This window comes from Lucilia cuprina, chromosome 2 (genome assembly GCF_022045245.1).
Source record: "Lucilia cuprina isolate Lc7/37 chromosome 2, ASM2204524v1, whole genome shotgun sequence".
In the NCBI taxonomy this organism is placed as follows: Eukaryota; Metazoa; Arthropoda; class Insecta; order Diptera; family Calliphoridae; genus Lucilia; species Lucilia cuprina.
Window position 1 is genome coordinate 24,365,227 of NC_060950.1, and position 26,779 is coordinate 24,392,005.

The following is a 26,779-nucleotide window of genomic DNA, read 5'->3' on the forward strand; positions in this document are numbered from 1 at the left end:
TCTTCAATATGCATCGATTTTTGGAAAGATTTTTTTTATATGCGGCTTGACACCGTCGGGCAAATCTTCTATGGACAAAAAACAATCAGCTGTTGAAATAACTTCACATTATTAGTTGCGCCATGGGCTAGACTATTGACTAGTGTATTGCATTGTCCAGAATGTTGATAAGATTAGTGACTAGTCCATGGTATGTTAAGAATGTTATTTGTTTACATTTCTGAATGACATTTTGTCATTTTTGGCATTAGTCTTACTCTAGTACAAAAACAAAATACATGTTGTTTTTGTATTGTTGTAGTGATGCAGTCACCTTTCTATGTGTGCCCTGGACTAGTCCATTTACTTTACTAGTTATTTCAAAAGTAAAATATTGTAATCCGTTTTTCTTGAATCGTTGTGTTTTGGAATATGGCAGTCTTGTAGTAAATGAGCGATACGTACATGCATAATTTATCTCTCGCTCTCTCACAAATCGTTGACAATTTTAAAGATGAACTTTAAAATATTATAAATACCTATATATATTAATAAATATTTGGATGCCCCAATGTGCCTAGTGAATTGTCCATTTATGTATGTATATCTCCAACTGTTTTTGTAGTGTGCTAAGATAATGAATCTTCTCTACATGATCTCCAAAAATAAATGATCATACTAAATCATTTATGTATACAACAAAATTTACACCGTAAACAATAAAGCGGACCTAATTTTTTTATAAAGTATCCCAGTTTAAAAAAAATGAGAGTCAATTGTTACAGAAATAAATTACGGTAGATATTTTACAATTAATGATCCATCAATGGGAGAAAACAGTATTAAAAAATACAAAAACGTAGTTATATTTTATAAGTTACTCTCCCTCACAATTGAAAAGAGTGTAAGATCACAAACAAACAGTGCAGCTTGGGGATAAAACCTTTAAAATAAATTCCAAAAAAGATAAAACAGATTTTAGTAGTGTATTGAACTTGTCTTAGAACGGATTAAATTTTATTCAAAAAAATAAAATATTAAATTTTAACAATAACAATGAAATTCACACAATTAAATTAAACCGGAAACGGATATTACAAATTGTAAAACTATATAATTAAAAAATTGCTAGCAAAACTTAAAATAATAGAATTAAAAAAAAAAACACCATAACTTACAAAAAAAACAATGAGTAATAATTTAATTGAAACAAATAAATTGTGAAGTTTTTTTTTATTTACTCTAAAAATTAAACAACAATTTTAAATGACGAGCACTCAACAATTGTATTTAAATAACTGAAAGTTGTGAAGCGAAAAATATATTAATGTGAATTTGAACTTTTAATCGTGAACTTTAGTTTAACTTAATTTTTTATTTTTAAATTTTACTAATTGATTAGATTAGATTTAGAGCAAGTTTTTGAGTTTGCAATCAAATGTCAAGTTATAAGCAGATTAGTTAATCTAAAAATAAATTGATTCTGATGTTAATCTCCTTTGATGTTTTTGAGTACAAGATTAAACTTTGCAGTGTTGCCATACAAAACAATATAAAACCTCACTGTTTGTTATCAAAACAATGAATATTTTATAAAAAAGAAGAACACATAAACCATTTTCTACATAAACCATTTCCCCAGTCGTAATCCAGGTCTGAGTTGGGGAACAACTCTCGCGTCATCGCGATTATTTCTTAAACGCGTTCAGGCTTGTGTTTGTTGCCTGGCTTTCAACAGTTTTGCGTCTCGCTCGCACTGGTGTAGTGTATTACTTCATATAACTGTTTAAAGTTATATGTTGTCTACATTAACCTCGTGTTTTTTGTATCACCTCAAGTGAGGTTATGTTTTATTGGTGGAGACCATAGAATACTCAAACGTTTTTTACTGGTGGAGACCATAAAATACTGACGATATAACCTGGTGGAGACCATTTAAACTCAAATATATACTTTTGATAAAATCAAATCCGGATGCTCCGCCATCCTAATTAAAACCCCAAAAAAAGGAAGATGACAATTGTAAATGTAATATACAAAAAATATGTACAGTTAAACTAGGCTTAACTTGCAGTTAGATTAGACTCGGAACAAATTTATTGAACACTTTTTGTTTGGACTAGCTTGAACTATATAATAGTAGTATTTACTGTGTTAAACGGGGGCCTAAATTGATAAAATTTAACACAAAAGGGTTACACGGCTTAAATTTAAAATCAAAAGATATGAAAACATTTGAAAGGATTGCCACCTGGGGTTTATCATGTCAAAAGCCTTTCATGCACTTCATGTTATGGGATGAAACACCGATTGTAGTAATCGTGCAATCTTAATACTTAAAGCTTACACTTCTATCGTTTGGTGTTTAGGAAGAAATGTTTCTTTCGTGAATGCATTGATTTGATTTGATTCCTCGACTGTTCTAATCTTGTCCGGCAGAGTATCTGTGTGTCAAAAGGCATGTATCGTCCGAGTAGCCAAGATCCTAGTCCACTATGGTTGGCTGTTTTAACTTTCAAAGGCCTTATCTTTAGACGGATCAGTAGATAGTGGTCACTAGCGACATCCGCTACTCTTGTTTTTATACCCTACATCACTCTAGTGGAGAGGGTATATTGGGTTTGTGCTGATGTTTGTAACATACAAAAATATTCGTTCTATACCCACCTTAAAGAATACCAATCGACTTAGAATTGTATTCTGATTCGATTAAGCTATGTCGGTCCGTCCGTCTGGCTGGCTATCCATGTAAACCTTGTGCGCAAGGTACAGGTCGCAATTTTCAAGATAATTGGATGTAATTTGGCCCGAATAGGGCCTTTAGACCCATAATTTGTAATGGTCGGGCCTCATTTGACCCAAGCCTCCATTCAAACTTTCTTCAGAAATGACACTTATTAATTCTACATAAATAACTTTGAATTAGACGTGAATTCCTCTACCAACATTTATAAGGAGCCCTCTTGTAAAAATTTCTTTTTTTGCCAAAATAAAAAACTAAAAATATTCCGAGGAGAAAGTTAAAAAACAAATCATATGCTTTATTTTTTTTTTTTTAAATAATCTCCAACTTGTGTCAGTTGTGATGGTTTCCAAAGTGTTCTAACTTTCCAATTTCCAAATTATATCCATTTATTTCATAAGTTGACATCCGTTGATCAGTTTGATTGTTATTGTTGTTTGTTGTGGTTTCAGTAATCAAGTACTTTAAAGTGGCAAGCTGATTGGGTTAAGACAATCGATCCTAGTGCCAGTTGCCCGACGCGGAGCAATGGTCTAGATCTGAAGGTTATACCTCCTAAGATCGCTCGCCAGAGTCCCGCTTGCATTAACAGGAACACAAAGTTCTTCCAAGCTCAGTGGTTGAAAAGGATTAGTTGTGTAATCGCTTCATTAAAAATTAAAATGAAATGTTTCAATTAATTCAAATGTTTCATTTAGGCTAATAAAAATAATTATTTCAATAGTAACGGTAATTTTCAAACTAAATGCCACTATGTCTATTTATTTTATTCAAATAGAAACAGCTGTTTATGAATGAATAAATCTGGTAGCTTTGTTTTACTGTTTGTTTTTGTTCTATTAAATATTATAAATTTTATAACACATGCCTTTCCGTAAACAAATACAAATTTATGTTATTTAGTAATTACGCAGCTTCTGCTAAACCAGCTGTAATCAGCTTATAAACCATTTATTTGTTAATGGTTTAAATTTATTATTTATTTATTTACATTCCATTTCTATCAGAAATTTTAAGTGCCTTTAAATAGTTAATTAATTAACAATGAAAAGTTGTTGGTGTAAAAGAAAAAGTTCAACTTCTAAAGATGATGATGAGTATTTTTTTGTTTTTTTTATATGTTATTAATATTATTATGAAAATTGTTTAATGTTTTGTCATTGATTAATTTGTATTGAAAACGCACAGACTATAAACTGCTATTAGCAAATAATGTGTGTTAATCTTATAATAAATATAAAAAATATCTGTTTAAATAGTAAAATAAAACAAATTATTATTTAATAAACAATATAAAATTTGTTTGTAAATATTTGCTAAATTTAACAAAGCATATAGATACTGACGTCATATTTACGATTAAGCATTGCCATATTTTTGTTTTGTTTAAAGTGTCAATCAACATTTGAATTAAATGTCAGTTAATATGCCGACTTTTAAATAACGAAATACTATACATTAACCATTCATAAAAAAAACGTATTGTAATTGTTGAGATATATTCCGTTATTAGAGTTGTTTTAAGCGTTTGATATTTCAAACAAGCAAAAGTTAAAACTTTATTTAAAATTGACAACTTGGACTTTCAGATTGAAAGTCTCGATATGATGGAAAACCTAATGTAATGGAGTATATATTAATCTTTTTGAAAAGTAATTTTTGGTCTCTCGGTTTCGACTTTTTGAAATTTTCTTGGCCTGCCTCTTCAGCATTTGAGAGTGTTCTATATTTGTCATATTCCTCCTAATACCTTGATGTTAAAAGAATTTATTGATAACTAGCTAGTACCCGGTGTGATTTGCTAACCCAAGCTCTAGTTCAATTTCTATCTATCCATGAAAAATTTGAATCATATAACAGTTTTTAATAAATTTTGTGTTTATGGTGCCAAGTCCCCACATTGAAAGTCCGGCCGTTGTTTACATGAATGTCAAAGTTCTTCCTGTAAAATTTGAAGATTCTAGATCTAATAATTTTTTAGATATACGAATTTTTCTGATTAATACATGTGGAGGCTTCAAAATACACAGATGAAAGTCCGCTCTTATTCCTCCAAAATATTCAGATGAATTTAAGGTAATTTGTGCAATATTGGCTCCTTGCCCACTTGAAATTTCAAGATAAAATGTAGCCTATTCCAGACATACAGGAATACGCCGTGAACTATATAAGATCTGCGATTTGGTGTAAAAAGTGCTTTAATTAAGGCATTATTTTTCCTAATAATGGGATTGTAATTCAGGCTCAAGTTGAGGTATACGTCATTTTCTGAAGGGAGTTTATATGGAGGCTAAGGTCAAATGTGGCCCGATTATTACAAAAATCGGTAATGTCATTTAAAGTTCTATAAAACTATGTTTTGTCGACTTTTGTTGACATAAAATAACATTTAACTTAATGAGCCCAAAAGCCCTATTTGGGGGTACGGTTGTTTGGGGGCTAGGCGAAATAATGGACGATTTTATCCATTCTCAATAGGTTTTGTCTTTGGGCCAAAAAAAAGAGTGTGTGCCAAATTTTATCCAATTATCTTGAAAATTGCGACCTGTACCTTGCACACAAGGTTTACATGGACAGCCAGCCAGACGGACGGACATAGCTTAATCGACTCAAAAAACGATTCCAAGCCGATTGGTATACTTATATTATAAACATCAGCACAAACCCAGTATACACTCCCCACTAAAGTGGTGTAGGGTATAAAAAGGCAAACAATTATGATGGGTGTTGAAATCAAACGGCACTTCGACATGTCGATTCACTACGTTCAAAATGTTAGAGAATTAAACCTCCGTAATGGATCGTATCATGTGGTTCACGAAGATCTTTGGTTTTCCTACTACGTTTTGGGCTCCATGCTAGAATAATAAACTTACCCAGTAATGACTTCTGCAGAAGTTTCCAAAAAGAATAGCAATAACAATGTATTCACTCACTTTATTTGTGAGTGCCAGGGATGGCAAAATTGGTACGAGGGTACTTTTTTTGATACTATTTGATGTGCAAAAGTACCGTGATACTCCTGAGTCTTATTTGATACTTTCAGGGCTACAATCTCAATATCCGATTTTTTTTGTATGGGAACTTTCAATAAATCGTTTTAAAATAACAAGAGAATTAGAATATAGGGATAAAAATTTCTTTAAAATTTAAAATACTTTTAAATTTTTTATTCTCGAAAATGCATCAAATAAAAGTTTAAGGAAACAGCTACTAAAGTACTCTATAACTTTAGTAGCTGTTTCTCTTCAATATAATCAGACAAAATGTTAAAATATATGAAACCATGAGACTATGTTAGACGCTTCTATAAGATTATTCGCTGAGTTCGAATATTACTTCATATTTTCTCCATCACATTTGGAATCTGAGATATTATGTCCTGAGTTTTGAGAAATCGCAATTTTTGCCCCTTTTCGATATTTATAACTTTATAACATCATATGGGTACCAGCCCACTCGAGAGTAGTCGGTAATGAAAGAGCGAATGTAATAGATTTAAAGGGAAGGAAGATCAAGGCAAGGTTAAACTGACGAACGCAAAACCATTCGACGCAACAACAGCTGAACTAAAAATATGGGTGAGAGAATCCCATAAGACCTCTTGGAATAATGAAACAGTGGGTAGAACCACGAAAATCCTATGGGGGACCCTGATGAGAGCAAGACGAAAAATCTCCTCAAAATCAGCAAGTCTGAAGATAGTATGATAGTACGTATTCTGAGTGGACACACTCAGCACATTAATGCAAAATTGAACGTTCGGATTCAAACGTAGGTAGAGCATGTGGAGAGGACAGTGAAACTCTGGAGCACTTTCTTTGCCACTGTCAGGCATTCGTCGAAGTTAGATCCAAGTATTTTGGAAGTGATGTTATTCCGGAAATAACATTCCTGACTAACACTGATTGGAAGATTCTTAGGAATTACGTTCAAGGAACTGAGTTTCTGAACACTGAAAAATAATTCATTCAGTTCTCTTTTTTCATGATAAAGAGCGCACAATAGGCCCGATTATGGCCTAGGTGAATTTCTTCGGATTTGATGTAGTAAACATCCTCCTATCAACCTAACCTAAGTACTTTGAGATCCAAAAAAAAAATACTCTCTGAAATATTTTTTGATACTGAAACAAAATCTCTTTTTCCTTCCCTGGTGAGTGCCCTGTCCCAGCAGATCTAACGGATTTATCTGAGGCTGACAGTCGAGAGTTGAAAATTTGTAGTTTACTAAATTTCCAGTAAAAAATTCAATTTAATTATTTCATTACAATAATTTAGATAAGGAAGAAGAAAGTAAATCTTTTTGTTTTTAATTTGTTTTGTTTAAAAATATTTCAACAAAGAAATTTTAAATGCAATTTTCTAAAGTTAAAATTTTGCAATTATGGTCATAACTGCCATTTATAGTAACATTTGATTTATTTTTTTATATTTATACCCTACACCACTATAGTGGGGAGGGTATTATGCGTTTGTGCTGAAGTTTGTAACACCCAAAAATATTGGTCCCACCTTAAAGTATACCAATCGCCTCAGAATCACTTTCTGAGTCGATTTAGCTATGTCCGTCTGTCTGTCCGTCCGTCTGTCTGTCTGTCTGTCTGTGTGTCCATGTAAACCTTGTGCGCACGCTACAGGTCGCAATTTTCAAGATAATTTGATGAAATTTGGCATATACTCCTCTTTTGGTTTAAGGACGATCGCTATTGATGGTTGAAATCGGTCCATTATTTCTCCTAGCCCCCATACAACCGTACCCCCCGAATCGGACCTTTAGGCTCATAAGTACGTTAAATGTTTTATAAGTCAACGAAAATCAGCAAAAATTAGTTTTATAGAACAATATTTGACAATACTAACTTTTATTGTGATCGGGCCTCATTTGACCCTAGCCCCCATACAGACTCCCCTTCAGAAAATGACTTGATGGTCAAAATAACTTTTAATTACTTATAAAACGATAAAAATCTACATAAATGACCTTGTAGTAGACGTAAATTCATCTACCAAAATTTATAAGGATAGGCCCATATAAGGGTACCCCTTCTCCCCTATGAGCCCTCTTGTAGAAAATCTCTCTTTTTTGGCAACAATAAGTAAAAATATTCCACAATAAAACAAATTAAACGCTTTATTTAAAAAAAAATTCAAAATTTTAACATACTGACTGATGTAGGGTATCATATCATAAATTCATACTTGTTTTTATTTGATTTAGTTTTGTTTATTTATCAAACAGTTGAGAAGTGTTTTATAGTAATTGTTTTCTGTATAAATAGAGGCTCGTCTGAATAGAATTGTTTTAGTCGAATGTGTTGACTTAAATTAAAACAATTGGAAATTTTTCCTTCCTATCCAGTTAAAGTCGAGTCGTATTGAATGTGTCAGTCAGTCAGTCGTCATCTATTGTGTGTGTAAAAACGAGTTGAAAATAAACGGTGTCACAAAATGAAATGATCACTAGGACCACTTGGACAGTTAAAGCGACAAAAAACACACTATTATCAAGTCAATAAACTAAATTAAACTAAAGACAAAACAACAAATTTTAAATTGAATTAAATCAAGTGCTGCAGTGTTTACAATTATTTGGTTTAAAAAAAATTAAGTAATAAAATATAAAAACAAAAAAAGCTAAATTTGAAATGTTTAATAAATTTATAATGAAAAATGTAATAATCATTTTGATTTCCATTACAATTACACATTTGGGCAAATGTTCGAGCGATGAATTAAATGGTGATTATACATATTGGGAATTGAGTGGAGAAACGAAATCGAATGAACAGGATTCTTCAAAATTACGAATGTGGTTAACGATAAGTGCTCAGAAGCGTTATTTAGAAATATCTTGGAAAAATGCCCCAGCACATGAAGATGATCGTATAATTTTGACTTCCGAAGAGCCGGTTAGTTTTCAAAAACTCAAATGGATACCAACAGAGCAACCGCCCATGGCAGAATTTAAAACAACAGAATCGAACAAAATAGATGAGCAAGAGGGCAGTGGTGATGATTTTAAACAAAATCCTATCACTACCACCACCACCGAGTCACCCTATAAAGCTAAAGATATCCACTATTGGATATCGAATAATGGTACTAATCCCATAGTAGCAGCTTTAGTACCCAGCGCCTCCTCAATGTGGTTTACAACTGGTGTTCCTTTTGATTACAACCTCTCTCGTAATGTAACCTATGAGACTACCTCGTATGGTTATTGGGCCTCATATGTACGTGGCAGTGATGGTGCTATATTAGCGTCTACAAGTCTGCGCGCCTATCCCAAATGGATGAATGAAATGCGTTCCATTGTAGGTGGTTTACGTTTTCGTGATCTCTTTATACCCGGTAGTCATGATTCCGGTTCATATCGTGTAAATTTTGATCCTTTGGCCAAAGAAACTTTAGTAACCAAATATTCTTTAACACAAGATGATGATATATTGGGCCAGTTAATGCATGGTATTCGTTATTTGGATATACGTGTTGGTTATTATCGTAATACTCCTGAATTATTTTTTATTAATCACGGAATAACGAGACAGAGACCCTTAATTGATGTGATAGATGAAGTGAAGGAGTTTGTGGAGAAAACCAATGAAATTGTTATATTTGGTTTAAAGGAATTTCCAATCGGTAAGTCCCACTATAAAGATCTCTATAGTCCAGTCTATTGACTAGTCTATAGTCCAGTCTGTAGACTATTCTATAGTCAAGACTATAGAATATTCTATAGTCAAGACTATAGACTATTCTATAGTCCAGATTATAGACTATTCTATAGTCCAGACTAAAGACTATTCTATAGTCCAGACTATAGACTATTCTATAGTCCAGACTATAGACTATTCTATAGTCCAGACTATAGACTATTCTATAGTCCAGACTATAGACTATTCTATAGTCCAGACTATAGACTATTCTATAGTCCAGACTATAAACTATTCTATAGTCCAGAATATAAACTATTATATTGTTCAGAATATAAACTATTCTATAGTCCAGACTATAGACTATTTTATAGTCCAAACTATAGACGATTCTATAGTCCTGACTTTAGACTATTCCATAGTCCAGACTATTAACTGTTATAATATGTGACATTCGAACTACATAATATACTTTTGTCTTAGGTTTTGGCAAAAATTTAACGGTTCATCACAAACTGGTAGGTTTTTTGAAAAATCATTTTGGAGACTTAATAGTACATCCATCGATCACATGGCGAGGAACATTGAATGATATTTGGTTGCGTAAACAAAATGTTATACTGGCATACGATCTATATTCCGTAGTTAATATATATCCACATTTACTATTTGGTTCTGTAGAACAGAGATGGGGTAATGTGCAGACTTGGTCAAATTTGGAGCGTTACTTAAGGACTATAAATGGTCAAGATATATCGTAAGTAAACATATTTAAATATATTAAATAGTAAATTAAACAGTTTTTCTCTTTCGCTGACAGTCGCCTTTCCAGCCGTCCTGTAGCCGATATGGCAGAACTAACACCCAAAACATGGGATGTTATAGTCAATAAATATGGTGGTTTACGTAAAATGGCCGATCGTATTAATTGGCGTGTCTCACAATTGTATATGAATGAATTGGGCGATAATGCCAATATAGTAGCGGTGGACTTTTATCGTGGCACCACAATTGTGGAAACAGCTTTAGATTATAATAGAAGAAAAGTTATATTTTAGTTAGTGAAAGAAAATTAAATTAATGCATTTATAAACATATGCCACAAATTGCTTTAAAACTAAATTTTATTATATAATTTTTAATTTTAATTAGAATTTATAAATGTAAATATATTTTTTTTAAATTAAGATGTACTACTTCAAAAATGAAATGTGTAATTAATAACAAAATTTTACTTGCAATATATTTATACCCTACACCACTATAGTGGGGAGGATATTATACGTTTGTGCTGATGTTTGTAACATACAAAAATATTGCTCCAATACCCACCTTAAAGTATACCGATCGATTCAGAATCATTTTTTGAGTCGATTAAGACATGTCCGTCCGTCCGTCTGTCCGGCTGGCTGGCAGTCCATGTAAACCTTGTGCGCAATGTACAGGCCGCAATTTTCAAGATAATTTGATGAAATTTGGACCAAGCTTGTTTTTTGGCACAGGGACGAAAATGGTTGAAATCGGTCCATTATTTCACCTAGCCCCCATACAACCGTACCTCCCGATTTGAACTTTTTATGCCATAAGGATCGGCCCTTACTTGACCCTAGCCCCCATACAAACTCCCCTTCAATAAATGTCTAAAATTGACTTGTAACCATTTGTATCGCAATGAAACTCAACAAAACTAACTGTTATTTTTCAAAATATATCCTTTTCCCAAATTTACCGAGGATCGGCCCATATTTGACCTATATAAAGCCTCATTTAGAAATTTTAGTTTTTTATCAAAAAATTGCTTAAATATTTTGGAATTATGGTAATATTCAACATTAAAGTTTCTTTATAAAAAGTAAAAATTTTAAAAATATACTCGTGGTGTAGGGTATTATATGGTCGGCCATTCCCGACTATACTTTCTTACTTGTATTTAAATAAAATATATATGTATTATAAATATTTTCAATATGTATAAGAGTATTTGTTTAAGAATCTGTTTTTCGAAAAATGCATTTCCACATAAAAAGCTTTCAAATACAGGTTAATATGTAAAAACCGATTAATTTTTAGTTCATTTTCGAATAATTCAAAATGTGCATTAGTTAGTTCTTGGTTAACGGAAATGACTATAGTCATCAGTCTGGCAACATTATAAAGTGATTGACACTATTGTGAATAGAAACAATTAAAATCAAACAGCTGTTCAATGTAAACAAAAAATAAAACAACACGAATACAAAGAACACAAAAAATTAAACGGAACATTTCTCTATTTTAAATAATCGTAAAGTAAACAACAATGATAAAATCTCCCCAACAAATGATTACACCAACTTTACATCAGCCGCTGCACTCCAAAGTCACCAATTATCTAAACGATCAACGACGGCAGGGACAATTCTGCGATCTAATACTTGAACTAGAAAGTGGTGATTCAATTTATGGTCACTTTTGTGTGGTGGCTGCACAAAGTCGTTTTATAGGAGGCTCTCATTTTCAACAGAAAACTCTACAGTTCTCCATACACAATCCTTTAAAGGTGACAATTAAGAATTTCCAATGTACCGAATGTTTACAGACTATAGGTGATTTTTTCTATGAGGATATGGTCACCATTATTAAGGAACATGAAACACATTTTAAACAATTAGCCAAAATACTAGTAGTGGGAGAATTGATGAAAATATTTCAAATACCTGAGGAATCAAATGAAGTTATAGAAATTACTAAGGGTGAATGCAGTGAAATTGCGGAGGACCTTATGAAAGTAGAAGATGAACAAGATGTTAAACAAGTGGAAGGAGAAATAAATGGTGAAACAACATTTACTAAAACTCAAAACATATTCGATGAAAAGAAAACTTATTTTAAGGTAAATCGTAATATTTATTTAAAATATATGTATTTTTTTAACTCTTCCTTATGATTATAGTTAAAAAATCCACGATCCTCTTCGTCGAATAGTAAAATAAACTATTGTTTAGCTTGTGACTTTAAATGCTATCGCGTCCATGAGATGATAACACATATGCGCAATTGTGAAGCTTCCCATTTGACTTGTTCTCTGTGTGAAGTGGGCTTTTTAAGCTGGCGCGAGTATGATTTCCATTTGCGGCGCCATGATGCCGATGTGAAAAAACCTTTTTTCTGTTTAGAATGTGGTATACGTTTCATGACCAAAGCCGCTCTCACACTACACCACCCCAAACACTCCAAGGAAACACCACATTTGTGTCCCCATTGTGGTAAGGGTTTCAAATGGAAACAGGGACTTAGTACTCATCTTCAGGTTCACAATGCTGAGAAGCGAATGCTTTGCGATGTCTGTGGTTACAGCACTACACACATGAAGGCACTTAAATCCCATAAGCTAAGACATGCCGCGGAGTTTTTTAAATGTCCCCATCCTGGTTGTCATCATCAAGCAAATCGCAAAGAAAATCTTAAACTTCACATCGAAACCCATAAACAAGAGCGACCATTTGTGTGCGAGATTTGCGGTTGTAAATTTAGTTTGTCGAAAAATCTCAAACGTCATGCCATGAAACATTCCTCAGATAATATTAGTAAATTTAAATGTCAACTATGTTCCTTTAGCAGTCATCGTTCCGATAAACTAAAAGAACATGTACAACGTGTGCATACCGAGAAGGCCATGCAATTAGAATTGCCGGAAATAGTTGAAAATGCTTTCGAATCAAAAACCGATTTAGATGAATTTACTTTGCCCAGTTTACCCTCTGATATGGATTCACAAAAATCAGATGAAGATCTTAAAATAGCAACTAAGGAAAACCCTCGCGAAGGGTAGTCATCTTGACGCGATGCGAGGGCTTATGTGTGTTGACTCATGCAGGCTGTGCTGGTAGGGTCACCCATGCCAGAAGGGCTCATGACGAGCACATACTAAGAACTACCCATCCCACGACTGGTAGCGTCTGTTTCTCCCCGATGGGGCGGCTATCAGTCCTCGCATTTGTCGGAAAGTTATCCTCATCATTGTGATGGGGCCTTTCTGACAGTGCAGTCCGTTCGGGTTTAGTATACCCAAGGTCCAACGGTCCGTCCTTTCCAAAATCCACCTAGCGTCTGTTTCCCATATTGGGCGGCTAGGTGGTCTGCAACAACACCAATGCAGAATCTATATACTTGGCAGCAAGTATAAAATGCACAATTTTCGTAAGATGTCATGTCCGAGAAGAAACCGTGCCCCGCGTATCCGGTAAGGGGCCTCATAATCTCCGGAGACCCTACTCCCACGGCGAAGGCGACAGGCTGTGGTGAGTCGAGTGCGACTGCCACCCAGACTAGTTCGACGGGGACACCGGGTCGGGCTAGCCTGAAGGTTACCGGCGCCAAAACCCCAGCGACTGCGGATTTAGGGAAACCTGGATCCGTCAGTCGCAACACAAAACCAGCATCTGGCTTCAAAGCTGGATGCAGAAAAACAAGCAGCGAGGTACCTCTGGACTTCTCCGCAAGTACCTCACGTGCGGCTCAGGCCCGTATTGGCAATAAGCCGATAAAACCCCCTGTTTTGGGGACTACCAAGGCCTCGAAAACCAAGGTAGCGACCCCAGTGCCGGTTATGCACGCGGAAACTGCGAACAAGATTTCGGGTTCCCAAACGGCATCTCCCAAGGCCACCTCGGCAGATAAGACCCCCAGGCACATAACACCCGCTAGAAGGGCCTTTCTACAGCGGCGCTCCGCCGCAAAGATCTTGAGTCGCTTAGCTGGTAAACCAGCTGAGTCGCTCACCGAAGAGGAAAAGTCCTCTCTCCAATGGGCTAAGGAAAAACTGGCTGTTCTGGAGAAAAGTCCCCCCCTCACGTCCAAAGACGCGCCTAAACGGCAACGTTCTGAGGAGGAGACCAATTCTCAGGGCCAGCAGCCCGGGACAAAACGTCCGAAACCGTCACTCCCCAAGCCGCATGACAGGACCTTCAGTGAGGTGGCCAAGGACCATCTCACGCGTGCTGTCATCGACAGGAGTGACATCGACGGCGCTATGTCCCCATCTAAATGGGACATAGTGCGTAAGAAACTGATGGGGGTGTTCTGGGAAGTTCTTAAACAGAACCCTGGTCCCCCCCCTCAGTGTGAGGACGGCGGTTGGTTTCACAATCGTGTGAAACTAATGGCTTGTTCCAACGAGCGCTCAGCTTCGCTCCTGAAGCAGGCTGTCGCTCGCATCAAGGATCCGTGGGAAGGCGCAAAGCTGGAAGTGGTCTCTGTGGACGAGATTCCACGAAGGCCCAGATCCACCGCCATAATCCCCGCGGAACCTCACAACAAGGCGGAGATAATGGAACTCCTACGGGTTGGGAATCCGGACCTTCCAACACAAGATTGGAAGGTCGTCAGGGTCTCCCAACCAGTAGGCAGCTCCAGAAGGATTGTGGTGATTCTGAACCAGGAGTCACTGGCGCCGCTTCGTGAGAAACAGGGGAAGGTCTACTACGGCTTCGAGTCGATCTTCCTCCGTGTCTACCGAGGCGACGACAAGGGACTGTTGGAAAGGGATGATCCCGATCCTGAACAATCTTCTGCAGAGATGTCATGCGACGAGACTGATGTTTCACTCAGCCAAAGTACCACTAAATCAACCTCTCGGTTGGTTAAGGGTTTCTTTGACGGAGTGGAACTGTCAGTTGACGAAGACGATCTCCTTGCCTCAGACAAGGAGGACGCCAACGTCACAGTGTTGCACGTTGACACAAAAGGAGATGGTGAGATTAACTCAAATTAATCTCCACCACTCCAAAGCAGCCTCGGCTGCTCTGCTCCTCCGTATGGGCGTTGGTGGGGAGGAGCTCGCCTTAGTCCAGGAACCCTGGATACACCAAGAAAGGGTGAGCGGACTAAGCATGAAAGGCTATAAACTACTATACCAAAGAAGATCTGGTAAGATTAGATCCTGTATAGTAGCTAAAAGCAGTCTTAATATCTTCATCCTCTCTGATTTCAGTGATGAAGACACCGTTGTAGCCACATGGGAAACCAGTGTAGGTGCTATACTGGTAATATCCGCCTATATGGCTCACGACCATAGCGACCAACCACCAAACAGCTTGGTCTGCAGATCCATTGAGATGGCTAATTCCAAGGGAATGCCGATCATCATGGGGGCTGATGCGAATGCCCACCACACTGTCTGGGGAAGCTCGGATATAAATGCTAGAGGTGAGTCGATATTCAACTTCATTCTATGCAATAATCTTGATATTCTAAATACAGGATCCGAACCGACCTTTATTGTCTCAAACAGAAGGGAAGTTCTTGATATCACGCTAGTTAGCACTATGCATCATGATTGGATCAGGGGATGGCATGTCTCGAACGACTGCTCCTTCTCTGACCATCAATATATCGATTTTGAAATCGTAGCAAATGTAGGGGTCACAAGACCCTTTAGAGACAGGAGAAGAACAGACTGGGAAAAGCAATCTGCTCTAATCTCACGTTCGCTCCAGAATATACCGATCATTGAAAATATATCGGACATAGAAAATGCGGTGGAAACGGTAAATCACGTTTTTGAACACGCGACTTCACTGGCATGTGAACAAAAGACCTACAAGGGCAGAAGCAGGCCACCATGGTGGTCTGCGGACATTGCGAAATCTCGAAGAGAATCGCGAAGGCTATTTAATGAGGCAAAGAAAACAGGAAACTGGATTTCTTACAAGACCTCCGTAAATAGATTCAAAAATCTGATAAGAAATGCAAAGCGCAAATCTTGGAGAACCTTCTGTAGCGGCGTGGAAGGTTCCTCTGAGACCAGTCGACTTCGCAAAGTCTTATCGTCAACTCCTCCAGTCCCGAGTTTCATTCAGAAATCATGTGGAAACTGGACGACCAGCAGCCAGGAAACCTTGGAAGTTCTAATGGCTACGCATTTTCCAGGCTGTCAATCTCCTGAAAACAGAATTGACATGCAGCTCTCAAATCTTCCAGCTGATACCAAAATATCCATAAATGAAGATAGGATCAACTGGGCAATTAAGAGTTTTGACCCATTTAAATCGCCGGGTCCTGATGGTATCATACCTGCGGATTTGCAACATAATGCTGTCCATCTAATGCCTTGGCTAATTCGGTTATATACTGCCTGCCTTAAATGGTCGTATATACCAGAACCCTGGACCAAGTGTAAAGTGGTCTTTATCCCGAAAGGGGGAAAGACCTCTCATACGAAGCCAAAGGACTTCAGACCAATCAGTCTGTCCTCCTTTCTTCTCAAAACACTGGAAAGGATCATTGATATACATCTGAGAATGAGTATCAATCCTGACCTCTTATCAGCGTCCCAACATGCCTATATGAAAGGTAAATCCGTTGAGACTGCGCTACACTCGCTAGTGAGTCACATAGAGAAGACTCTAGAGCAGGGGGAGTACACACTTGTTGCCTTTCTTGATATTGAGGGGGCTTTCAATAATGTACACCCTGAGTCGATAATATCGGCTTTACATGGCCTGGGAATAAACCAGCCTATTCAAGCTTTCATAAAAAGACTACTGACTAAAAGGGTCATCGTCTCAGAAATGGGAGCAGCAAATGTCACGAAAGTGGCTAGTCGCGGAACTCCACAAGGTGGAGTTCTATCTCCATTACTATGGAACCTTGCATTGAATCCCCTTCTCATGGAACTTAGGTCCAAGGGCTTTGGGGTTATTGCGTATGCGGACGACGTGTCTGTCATAGTATCTGGAAAATACCTGGACACTATATCGCATAGAATGGAAACTGCCCTTAGATCACTTAGTACCTGGAGTACAAACAGCGGACTAAGCGTAAATCCAGCTAAAACGGAACTTGTTCTCTTCACCAGGAAATACAAGTTACCCACTTTCACCCTCCCTCGTTTGAATGGGGTCGAGTTAAAGTTATCTGATAGTGCAAAATATCTAGGAGTCATCCTGGATTCAAAACTATCATGGCATCTGAACACTCAATCTAGAGTGGAAAAAGCGGCTGCGGCCCTATACTCATGTAGGAGAGCAATAGGCAAATCCTGGGGTATTAATCCCAAAATACCAAATGGCTCTTCGACATGGTAGTCAAGCCCATACTGATGTATGGAGCACTCGTCTGGTGGAAATCCCTACTATTGGACGTCCACCGAAAGAGATTTGAAGGTATCCTTCGCGCAGCGGCGCTAATGATAACAGGTGCCCTTCGCACCACTCCATCAAAGGCTCTCTTTGTCATGATGAATTGGTTACCTGTTGATCTAATGGCTCAGGAGGTTGCCCTCAACTCAGCGATTAGACTCAGCACAATCGGTAAGTGGCATATGACTAAGTCAGGCCACTCTACCATAATCAACTTCCTAGGAACAATGCCAGGAAACATTGATTATTGCACCCCGAAACCATCTTTTGATAGAAGCTTTTCAGTGTCGATTCAACACGACCCAAATGAGATGGAATCTATCCTCCGTGACGGTTCGTATCAAGTCTTCACCGATGGCTCCAAATCGAAAGATGGCGTAGGTGGTGGCTTCTATATCGCACATACTGGAACGGAAGTTTCTTTTAAACTTCCTGACCAATGTAGCGTACTTCAGGCTGAATTATCAGCCATAAAACGGGCTGCAAACTGGCTCAGGTTCTATCGAATATACCAGGAAGATATTCGAATTTACACCGACAGTCGGGCTGCCCTAAGGGCTATAAGTGGTGTTTATACAACATCACACTTGGTCCTAGAATGCCGGGCATCTCTAAACGAGATGGCGAAACATTCCACAGTGGGACTGTATTGGATTCCAGGTCATCGACAGATACCTGGTAATACCATCGCGGACTCTCTTGCGAAAGTGGGTTCCTCACTAGCGACAGAGTACACCGACAATTTCGTTGGCATTCCGCTTTCAAGCTGCAAACGCTCGATTCGCGAAAAACTCCACGAGCTTGCGCAACACAGATGGTCGACTGAGACTCTGTAGACTGGCGAGGATCATGTGGCCGTCTTATGACCCACGAAGATCACGAGGCCTAATTCAGCTTCCGAGAGCAAATCTTCGTAACTTGATTGCAGTGGTGACTGGCCACTGGCCTTTTGGGCTCCATGCTAGAAGACTAGACCTTCCTAGTAATGACTTCTGCAGGAGCTGTCAAGACGAAGAGGAAGAGGAGAGTACTGTTCACTTCCTCTGTCAGTGTCCTGCCCTAGCGGAGCATAGATCGAATCTGCTAGGAGCAAATGTCATGCACGATTTAACGGACCTATCTGAGGCTGACATCCGAAGGATAGACTCCTTTATTCGTGCGACAAAATGGTTTGGATAGGAAACCAGAGTAGATAGGTCGAAAGTGTAATAATACGCCGACCGTTTTCTTTCTCTTTTCAGGTACCACAAAGGGATCATAACATGGACCCAAGTGTGCCCCTAATGCGAACTGCAAGGGACAGCCTGCTAACCTAACCTAACCTAACTAAGGAAAAGGATAAGAAAAAAGTTCGCAAAAGATGTGTTCGAAAAACGGTGATGGAAAGAAAATTAAAGCCCATAGTGCCAAAAGGTAATGTCGTATTAATAAATGTTAGTAAAATTTGAATTAAGTTTATTTTTTAAGATATTTGCATGTATTAAAAGCTAAGTAGATGTAGATAATATTTAGAATAATTATAACTAAAAAGATATTGGTGTTTTTTTTTAGAAAATTTTCTTTAAATAATCTGTTTTTATGAAAAATAAAATTTAAATGCAAAAATATAACACTACTTAGGGCTGGTTTCTTATTACTCTGTTTAACTTGGCTTAACTTGCTGTTAGATTAAACTCGGAACAAATTTAGGCGTACTTTAACTTATGATTGTGTTTTTCAGAGCGAGTTTTTCTGATACAGATAATCTTCATTCTTTGGTTAAACCTGGTTTAACATATGTTTCGTGTTTTTCAGTTATCAGTAATGTTGTAATTGGCCAATTCAACTAAAGTTATAAGTGAGAAAACACAATTAACAATGTTTTCGGAAGAACAAAAACATAATATTTTAAGTAAATTGCAATTTTCTGATTTGTTTTGTTTTGTTGTAAAATGGAAAATTTTTCCAAAATTTTCCATTTTACAAAAGTATTGTTTGCAAAAAACAGCTGTTCATTGTTTATGTTTTTGAGTGAAAAGTTGGCAATACTAACAAAGTTAACTGAACTTAAATGCAAAACTGAAAAACACAATCATCGGTTAGGTTACACTTGGGTCCATTAGGGGCACACTTTTTTCCATGTTGTGATCCCTTTGTGGTACCTGAAAAGAGAAAGAAAACGGTCGGCGTATTATTACACTTCGACCCATCTACTCTGGTTTCCTATCCAAACCATTTTGTCGCACGAATAAAGTAGTCTATCCTTCGGATGTCAGCCTCAGATAGATCCGTTAAATCGTGCATGACATTGGCTCCTAGCAGATTCGATCTATGCTCCGGTAGGGCAGGACACTGACAGAGGAAGTGAACAGTACTCTCTTCTTCCTCTTCGTCTTGACAGCTCCTGCAGAAGTCATTACTCATCGGTTAAAATCGGCCTAAATTTGTTCCGAGTTTAATTTCACAGCATGTGAAGCCTAGTTTAACTGAGTAGTAAGAAACCCGACCTTATGCAAACATGATTATTAAGTTAAAAATGGTTACTAAAACCTGTTTTTATAAGGAAAAAGTGTGTATTAAACCATTGTTAACTTTAATAATCGTTTTTATATAAATGCCTAAGTTCGGGTTTTTCAGATAAAGATAATCTACATTCTTTGTTTAAACCTTGTTTAATATATGTTTTGTGTGTTTTCAGTAAACAGTAACGTTACTTATTATCTTAGTTTAACTGAGTGTTATGGGCCAGTTAAACTTAAGTTATAAGTGAGAAAACACAATTAACAAAAACAATAAAACAACGATTTCGGAAGAACAAAAACTCAATATTTTAAGTAAATTGCAATTTTCTGATTTGTTTTTTAACATTTTTCCAAAATTTTTCATTTTACGAAAATATTATTTTCAAAAAACAGCTGTTCATTGTTTATGTTTTTGAGTGAAAAGTTGGTAATACTTACAAAGTTAAGAACTTTAATCCATAACTGAAAAACACAATAATCGGTAAAAGTCCGCCCAAATTTGTTGCTAGTTTAATCTAACATCAAGTTAAGCCTAGTTTAACTGAGTAGTAAGAAACCCTTCCTTGTTGAAACATGATTATTAAGTTAACAATGGTTACTAAAACCTGTTTTTATAAGGAAAAAGTGTGTAGTAAACAATTGTTAACTTTAATAATCGTTTTTATATAAAGTCCTAAGTATTTAATCTTCAACTCAAAAACCTATCCTTAAACGGCTTTTAAACTGAATACTTACTAAATAAGCTTTTATTTTTAATATTCATAATCAATAATTTATTGTATAGGTATAAATCTTTTTTATTAAAAAATAATGAATGATCAGCAAATTTTAAATTACTTCTCTAATTTCCACAAAAAAACATAAAATCCAAACTGACTACGTTAACGTTTTCTAGAAAAAACAAAACGTTAGCATATTTTTTAAAACTTCTCTCTCTCTCTTTGCTAACAACTGGTTTTAAAAATAAGCAAAATAAAAAAATAATAATAAGCAAACTAAGAAGCAAAACAAACTAGACTAAAATAAAAACATGAAGAAATAATGACTCATATGCAGAAATTTTAGGAAAACACCTTTTATCTGTTGTTATTAAACAAATTGCAATAATAAATATTATTATGAAAATAACTTTAAATATTTCATAATCAAATTAATTAGAAACATATACATTTTTGATAAAAGCTAAAATGATACAAAAATTCAAAAACAAAATAAACCGGTAATTTTCTATGGTTTTCTAGATGTAGTACCTACAAACAAACAAATAAACTAATTTTTGTAAACAATGAAACCAAACCAATGAACTGCAAAAACAAAAATAATAAAAACAACACTATTTAGTCGAAGAAGAAGAAGAGCACAAAACCGCAGCATAAAATGTAAACAAAATAAATAATAGAGAGAAAGTTATAGTTAGAGAAATACAACAAATACATAGTTCATTTGTATAATACATACCATGTACAATATTTACATACATACATATTTATGTTACACTAAAAGAGAGAGAGAGCAAAAACCGCATATATACAAAATAATTATCACATAATTTTTATAAAATAAGAAAAAAAAAACAACAAAAAACTTAATATTACGTGTCGTTTTTTTCAACACAAAATAATTAAGAAAGCAATAAGAATTTTTGAAAAAAAAGAAAAAAAACAAAATCAGAAAATGCGCATTAATTTTTTTTCACACAAATGGAAGTACAATGTTAAATTAACACTAAAAAAACCCAGAAGTGTTATTTGTGTACATACTAGATTTCTTGAAGACTTCTTATACCTAAATAACACCTGATTACTTGAGATTTGGGCTTTTTGGTACTTTTTCGTTCTACAAATAGTACTTTTTGCATTTTCTATAATATTGCACCATGAAATTAAGTATGTATGCGTTACGTTCGCACCTACATTTTTGTAAGTTGTTGTTGTTATGTGGCGGAGAGTCGAATCGAAATGCAGAATACCAAAGTTGCCAAACGGAGAAAATTTCGTTTCGAATTGAAATGCAGAATAGGGGCCATTATCTCAGTTTAACAGAGTGTAATTGGCCAAATTATCCAAAGTTATAAGTGAGAACACACAATAAACAAAAACAATAAAATAATAAATTCGGATAAAGAAAAACTTAATATTTTAAGAAAAAAGTGATTTTCTGATTTCTTTTATCGATATTATAACTGTTTCAAATGTTTATTTATATTTTTTTCTAAAATTTTACATTTTACAAAAGTGATATTTGCAAAAAACAGCTCTTCATTGTTTATGTTTTTGACTGAAAAGTTGGCAATACTAACTAAGTTAACTGATCCTAGATCCATAACTGAAAAACAAAATCAAGTCCCCCTAAATTTGTTCCGAGTTTAATCTAACAGCAAGTTAAGCCTAGTTTAACTAGTATGTAGTAGTACGTAACCCGCCCTAAGTTGTATGGTGATGTCGTCAATAAAATGTATCGATACAAAATTAAATTTATCGATAAATATTTAATAGAAAATTATTTTAGAAAATAATATTTTTACAATCAATTCGAACGGTATGAATAGTGTTAATTGAAATCAAAACAAACAAAACATACGTTCACCTAAACGAGAGAAAACCAAAAACGAGGACTGAATAGATAAGAGAGGGCAATAATTTTTTTTAGTATAGCTTTAATAGAGTGTTAGTATTATGCTCGCTCATTTATTTTTACCGTTGTACTGGGGGTATATATAAAAGTCCGATGTAGTACGCAAAACAAGTTTAATTGTGAAAAATACTCTGTGCATTGAAGGACTGTTAAAAAGTCTGCGTTAAAAATTTGTTTGAAAAAAACAAAAAGCCATATAGTATAAATAACTTATTTATTTCTTTAACAAAAGAAAATAATAAAATAAAAGCGCAAAAAGTTATCTAAAGTGATATAGAGAAAAAGTCAAAAAAAAAAACTACTTTACAATAGTACCAAGCGAAATAAAAACCAAGCAAAACAACAAGATGTCTGAAGCTTATTTCGATGCTTATGATCATTACAACTATGACCAGGACAAATATGTCTTTTCGGCACATAGTGGCAAATATCGTTCCAAAAAGGAGGTTAATGAACACAGTAATCATTTCGATCCTAGTGGACATTCCAGAAAACTTTTAACCAAATTCATGAATACCAATAATAATAGAAAACTTGCCTGTGCTGGACACAAAAATTGATGCGACATCGTCACAAAAGAAAGCAAACACTGAGATATTGAGGAAAAAAGTAAAAGAAGAAATAAAAAAGTACATTAAAACAAAAGGAAGTTGAAGAAATAAATTGAAAGTAAATAAAAAGGAAGGAAAAAAAAGGAATACTACGTGTATACCAAAACAGAAAGTAACAGGAAAAAAAAAAGAAAGGAGTTGTACTAAAAATATAGAAAGTACCCTCAACAAAAAAACACTTAAATACATATTGGAAAAGTTTAAAGTCTAAAAAAAAGAAAATCCCTTTATAAAATCTAAAATTTTTTTCTTTATTAAATTTATTAAATAAGGAGATACTGGTGGCTACATTTATAGCTTAGTACTGCTATGCAGTGCTAAACTATTATTTGTAGCCCCCACAATTCTCGCTCTCTAATCCAAAAAAAGAAATTAACAAAATTTTCCTTTAATTCAAATTGTATCTAGATTTTAGGCATTATTATTGTTTTTTATACAAATAATTTATTATTATTTTTTAATTAAGCTGTAAAAACTTTTGCGATTTATAAATAATTTTTTGTCAACAATTTATGAAATCACAGTAGTTTTTGCATAACCCCCATGTATTTCTCTACTACTATTATTATTAATTCCTTATATTATAATTTGATGATAAGTAAAGAAAGAATATTGCACTAATTATGTCTCATTATAATATAAATAATAAAAATACAGTTAAATTTAAAAATAATATAGAAATTGTGTTTGTTTTTTAATCTCATTTAGTTAATTTTTTTCTTTTTTGTTTTAATAATACAGCGAGTTTGGCCTTTACATTTAATATCTCTTGTTAAACAGTTATTGCACTTTTATAAATCATTGTTTTTTTATTTTCATTTTGAAGTGCATTCTTTTTTTTAAAAATGGTGGCTTTGTACTGCAACAACCTTATTTTCGTTTTTGTTTTTATAGTAGTGCGAGAGTATAGGTATTTATTTTAAATACTCTTTGTTTTTTTGTTATTCTCTTTATTGTTGCCGTTGTTTTTGTGTGGGGGGTTTAGTGCAATATTTAGTTTGTTATGTTTTTAGTTTTCTTTGTTATTATTTTGCATTCTGTATAGGAGTGTATGTACATATGTATGTGTTTTGTATGTACATATAAATTTATTTTTAATATGACCTCGTCTAGTTTTAGACAAACAGGAATCTAAACAAAAAAGGTTACCCAAAAAATGTAAATACATACACACATACGTTAAAAAACAGTCTGTACTAAGTCCTCTTCAGGCTCAACTTTTTACATTTTTCTAGAATGTAGATTGATATTACCCAGTACCCAAAAGTTCCCTTTTATGGGTTCTCACCTAATTCAGACTCGTTCTCGTCTAATCCGGGCTCTACATACTTAATTTCATGTTTCTGGGTTCATTATTATAGAAAACTCAAAAAGTACATCTTGAAAAACGAAAAAGTATTAAAAAGTTCTCCTTTATGGGTTCTCATTACGAATCTACATATTTAATTTCATGTTCTAGGTTCAATACCCAGCAAAAAAGTGAGAAAAAAGAAGTAGAATTTTCACCACAAATAACATACTTGAAGTACTTCCACTTTTGGTGAAAAACCTATGAATTTTACATTAGCGTGTCATTGGAGGAATGTTGTTCATTTTTGACAACTATGAACTACATCTAATCTTATTCATAGATGCAATAAAAATCCGATATTTGGATGTCAAAAATAAACCGAATTCGTTCAATGACATGCTTACTTCGAATATTTTATTTGTAGTGTCTTTTCTACATCTCTTTCCTCACTTTTAACTGGGTTTTCATTTGCAAGGAAATATTTGGTTTATAAAAGCGAAAAATATACAATCGCATTTTTAGATGTTATTAAGATGTCTTTTGTAAAGTATAACATCAATTATTTTTTGCTGGGTATTAATTCAGGGGTACCGCAAGGCTCCGTTCTTTCCCCTACCCTATTTTTTATCTTTATAATGACCTTTTATGTCAAACTTCCAACTCTATCTACTCTTTTGCGGATGACAGCTGTATCTGCCATTCTTATTTATTCAATCATAGGCCAAGCCTTCTAGAGGTTGGGGCAATGAGGCGCAATGTGAATGAACCGTTTAATGGTGAAAATATTAAATAAGAAACTCTTGATGTTCTGGATATGAAAATTCAGTGTGATGTCCGCTGGACTAAACACATTTTTCAAGTGTCGAAAGAAGCATTCAAGTGTTTGGGTTTTTTTCAAACGGTATAAGACATCTGATCTTCTTACTATTTACACCACTTATATCCGACCGTAATGGAGAGTTGAACTCTCATGTATGGGCCGGAGCTTTCGAAGTATTTTGGAGCTACTCGACCACGTGCAAAAGAGAGGGCGAAGGTATTTATCGGTGACAGTAGGGTATCCAACTCTATTGATTCACTGGAGCACCGTCGCAACGTGGGGTGTATTTCACTGTTCTATCGATACTACAATGGAATGTGTTCCTTTGAAATTAGGGAATTTGTTCCCGATACCCGTATATTCTTGCGTAACACACATTTTTCTATAAAAAAATCAAGTTATAGATACATTTTTACTAGAAAATACAATTTATCGAACAATGTGAAAAACAAATTATTTAAAATATTAGTACCTATTTATTTAATTTTTTTTATAGAATGACTCAATATGTCTGTCAAAATATTTTTTTGTATGGGAACTTTCAATACATCGTTTCGAAGTAACAAGAGAATTAGAATATGGTATATTAAATTTTAGTTTCTTTAAAATTTAAAATACTTTTTAATTTTTTTGGCGCTTATTCTCCAAAATGCATCAAATAAAAGTTGTAGCAAACAGCTTTAGTAGGTGTTTCTCTTCAATATTACTTCATATTTTCTCCATCACATCTGGAATCTGAGAACCTTTCTGTAACCTTTCGAGACTTTATAACAGCGCCATGAGTGCTTTCATCAAATTATATCAAAAATTTTAACATTGAGGGATGGACACCATATCAACATATAACGCCCATTCCAATTTAAACATGTATAAATATATTTCAGAAATTACAAACTTTTATAAAAAAATATATTTTAGTACTTTGGATTGTAAGCTTTAACTGAATACTCTCCCAGAGGTAAGGTTCACAACATATGGGTACCAGCCCACTCGGGAGTAGTCTATAGTCGTGGCAGTTAACCTGACAAACGCAAAACCATTCGACGCAACAAAAGCTGAACTAAAAATATGGGTGAGAGAATCCCATAAGACCTCTTGAAATAATGAAACAGTGAGTAGAACCACGAAAATCCTATCGGGTGACCCTGATGAGAGCAATGCGGAAAATCTCCTCAAAATGAACAAGTCTGAAGTTAGTATGATATTATATATTCTGAGTGAACACACAGGATTACGAGCACATTTATGCAAAATTGAACGTGCGAATTCAGACGTATGTAGAGAATGTGAAGAGTGAAACTCTGGAGCACTTTCTTTGCCACTGCCAGGCATTCGTCGAAGTTAGATCCAAGTATCTTGGAAGTGATGTTATTCCGAAAATAACATTCCTGACTAACACTGATTGGAATATTCTTAGAAATAACG

At 35.0% G+C, this 26,779-nt stretch overlaps 4 protein-coding genes across 8 annotated transcripts in view; all 4 read left to right on the plus strand.

Annotated features, from left to right (window-relative positions):
- The first annotated feature begins 934 nt into the window (after positions 1–934).
- Positions 935–10,717, plus strand: LOC111679045 (PI-PLC X domain-containing protein 1). Of its 5 annotated transcripts, none has more exons than XM_046956412.1 (4): positions 935–1,171; positions 8,084–9,363; positions 9,861–10,134; positions 10,198–10,717. In XM_046956412.1, the coding sequence occupies exons 2-4, from the start codon at positions 8,370–8,372 to the stop codon at positions 10,433–10,435; spliced, it is 1,506 nt and encodes a 501-aa protein (XP_046812368.1). In that variant the 5' UTR covers positions 935–1,171; positions 8,084–8,369; the 3' UTR covers positions 10,436–10,717. The 5 variants fall into 5 exon arrangements, with proteins under 5 accessions (XP_046812368.1, XP_046812369.1, XP_046812370.1 ...); XM_046956413.1 differs by having other exon boundaries at positions 935–1,082; XM_046956414.1 differs by having other exon boundaries at positions 935–1,082; positions 8,189–9,363.
- Positions 10,718–11,245: 528 nt separating this feature from the next.
- Positions 11,246–13,358, plus strand: LOC111679055 (zinc finger and BTB domain-containing protein 24). The gene is made up of 2 exons (XM_023440542.2): positions 11,246–12,249; positions 12,310–13,358. Exons 1-2 carry the CDS (start codon positions 11,677–11,679, stop codon positions 13,186–13,188), a joined length of 1,452 nt encoding a protein of 483 aa, XP_023296310.2. The 5' UTR covers positions 11,246–11,676; the 3' UTR covers positions 13,189–13,358.
- Positions 13,359–18,773: 5,415 nt separating this feature from the next.
- Positions 18,774–26,779, plus strand: part of LOC111679041 (endoplasmic reticulum lectin 1) — a 21,967-nt gene continuing 13,961 nt past the window's right edge. Inside the window, exon 1 of the mRNA XM_046946120.1 lies at positions 18,774–18,910. The gene's annotated coding sequence lies outside the window, so the exon portion shown is untranslated. The remainder of the gene's footprint in view (positions 18,911–26,779) is intronic.
- LOC111679040 (nuclear protein 1) lies at positions 22,730–23,916 on the plus strand. Its single transcript, XM_023440526.2, has one exon. It carries the CDS (start codon positions 22,980–22,982, stop codon positions 23,190–23,192), a length of 213 nt encoding a protein of 70 aa, XP_023296294.1. The 5' UTR covers positions 22,730–22,979; the 3' UTR covers positions 23,193–23,916.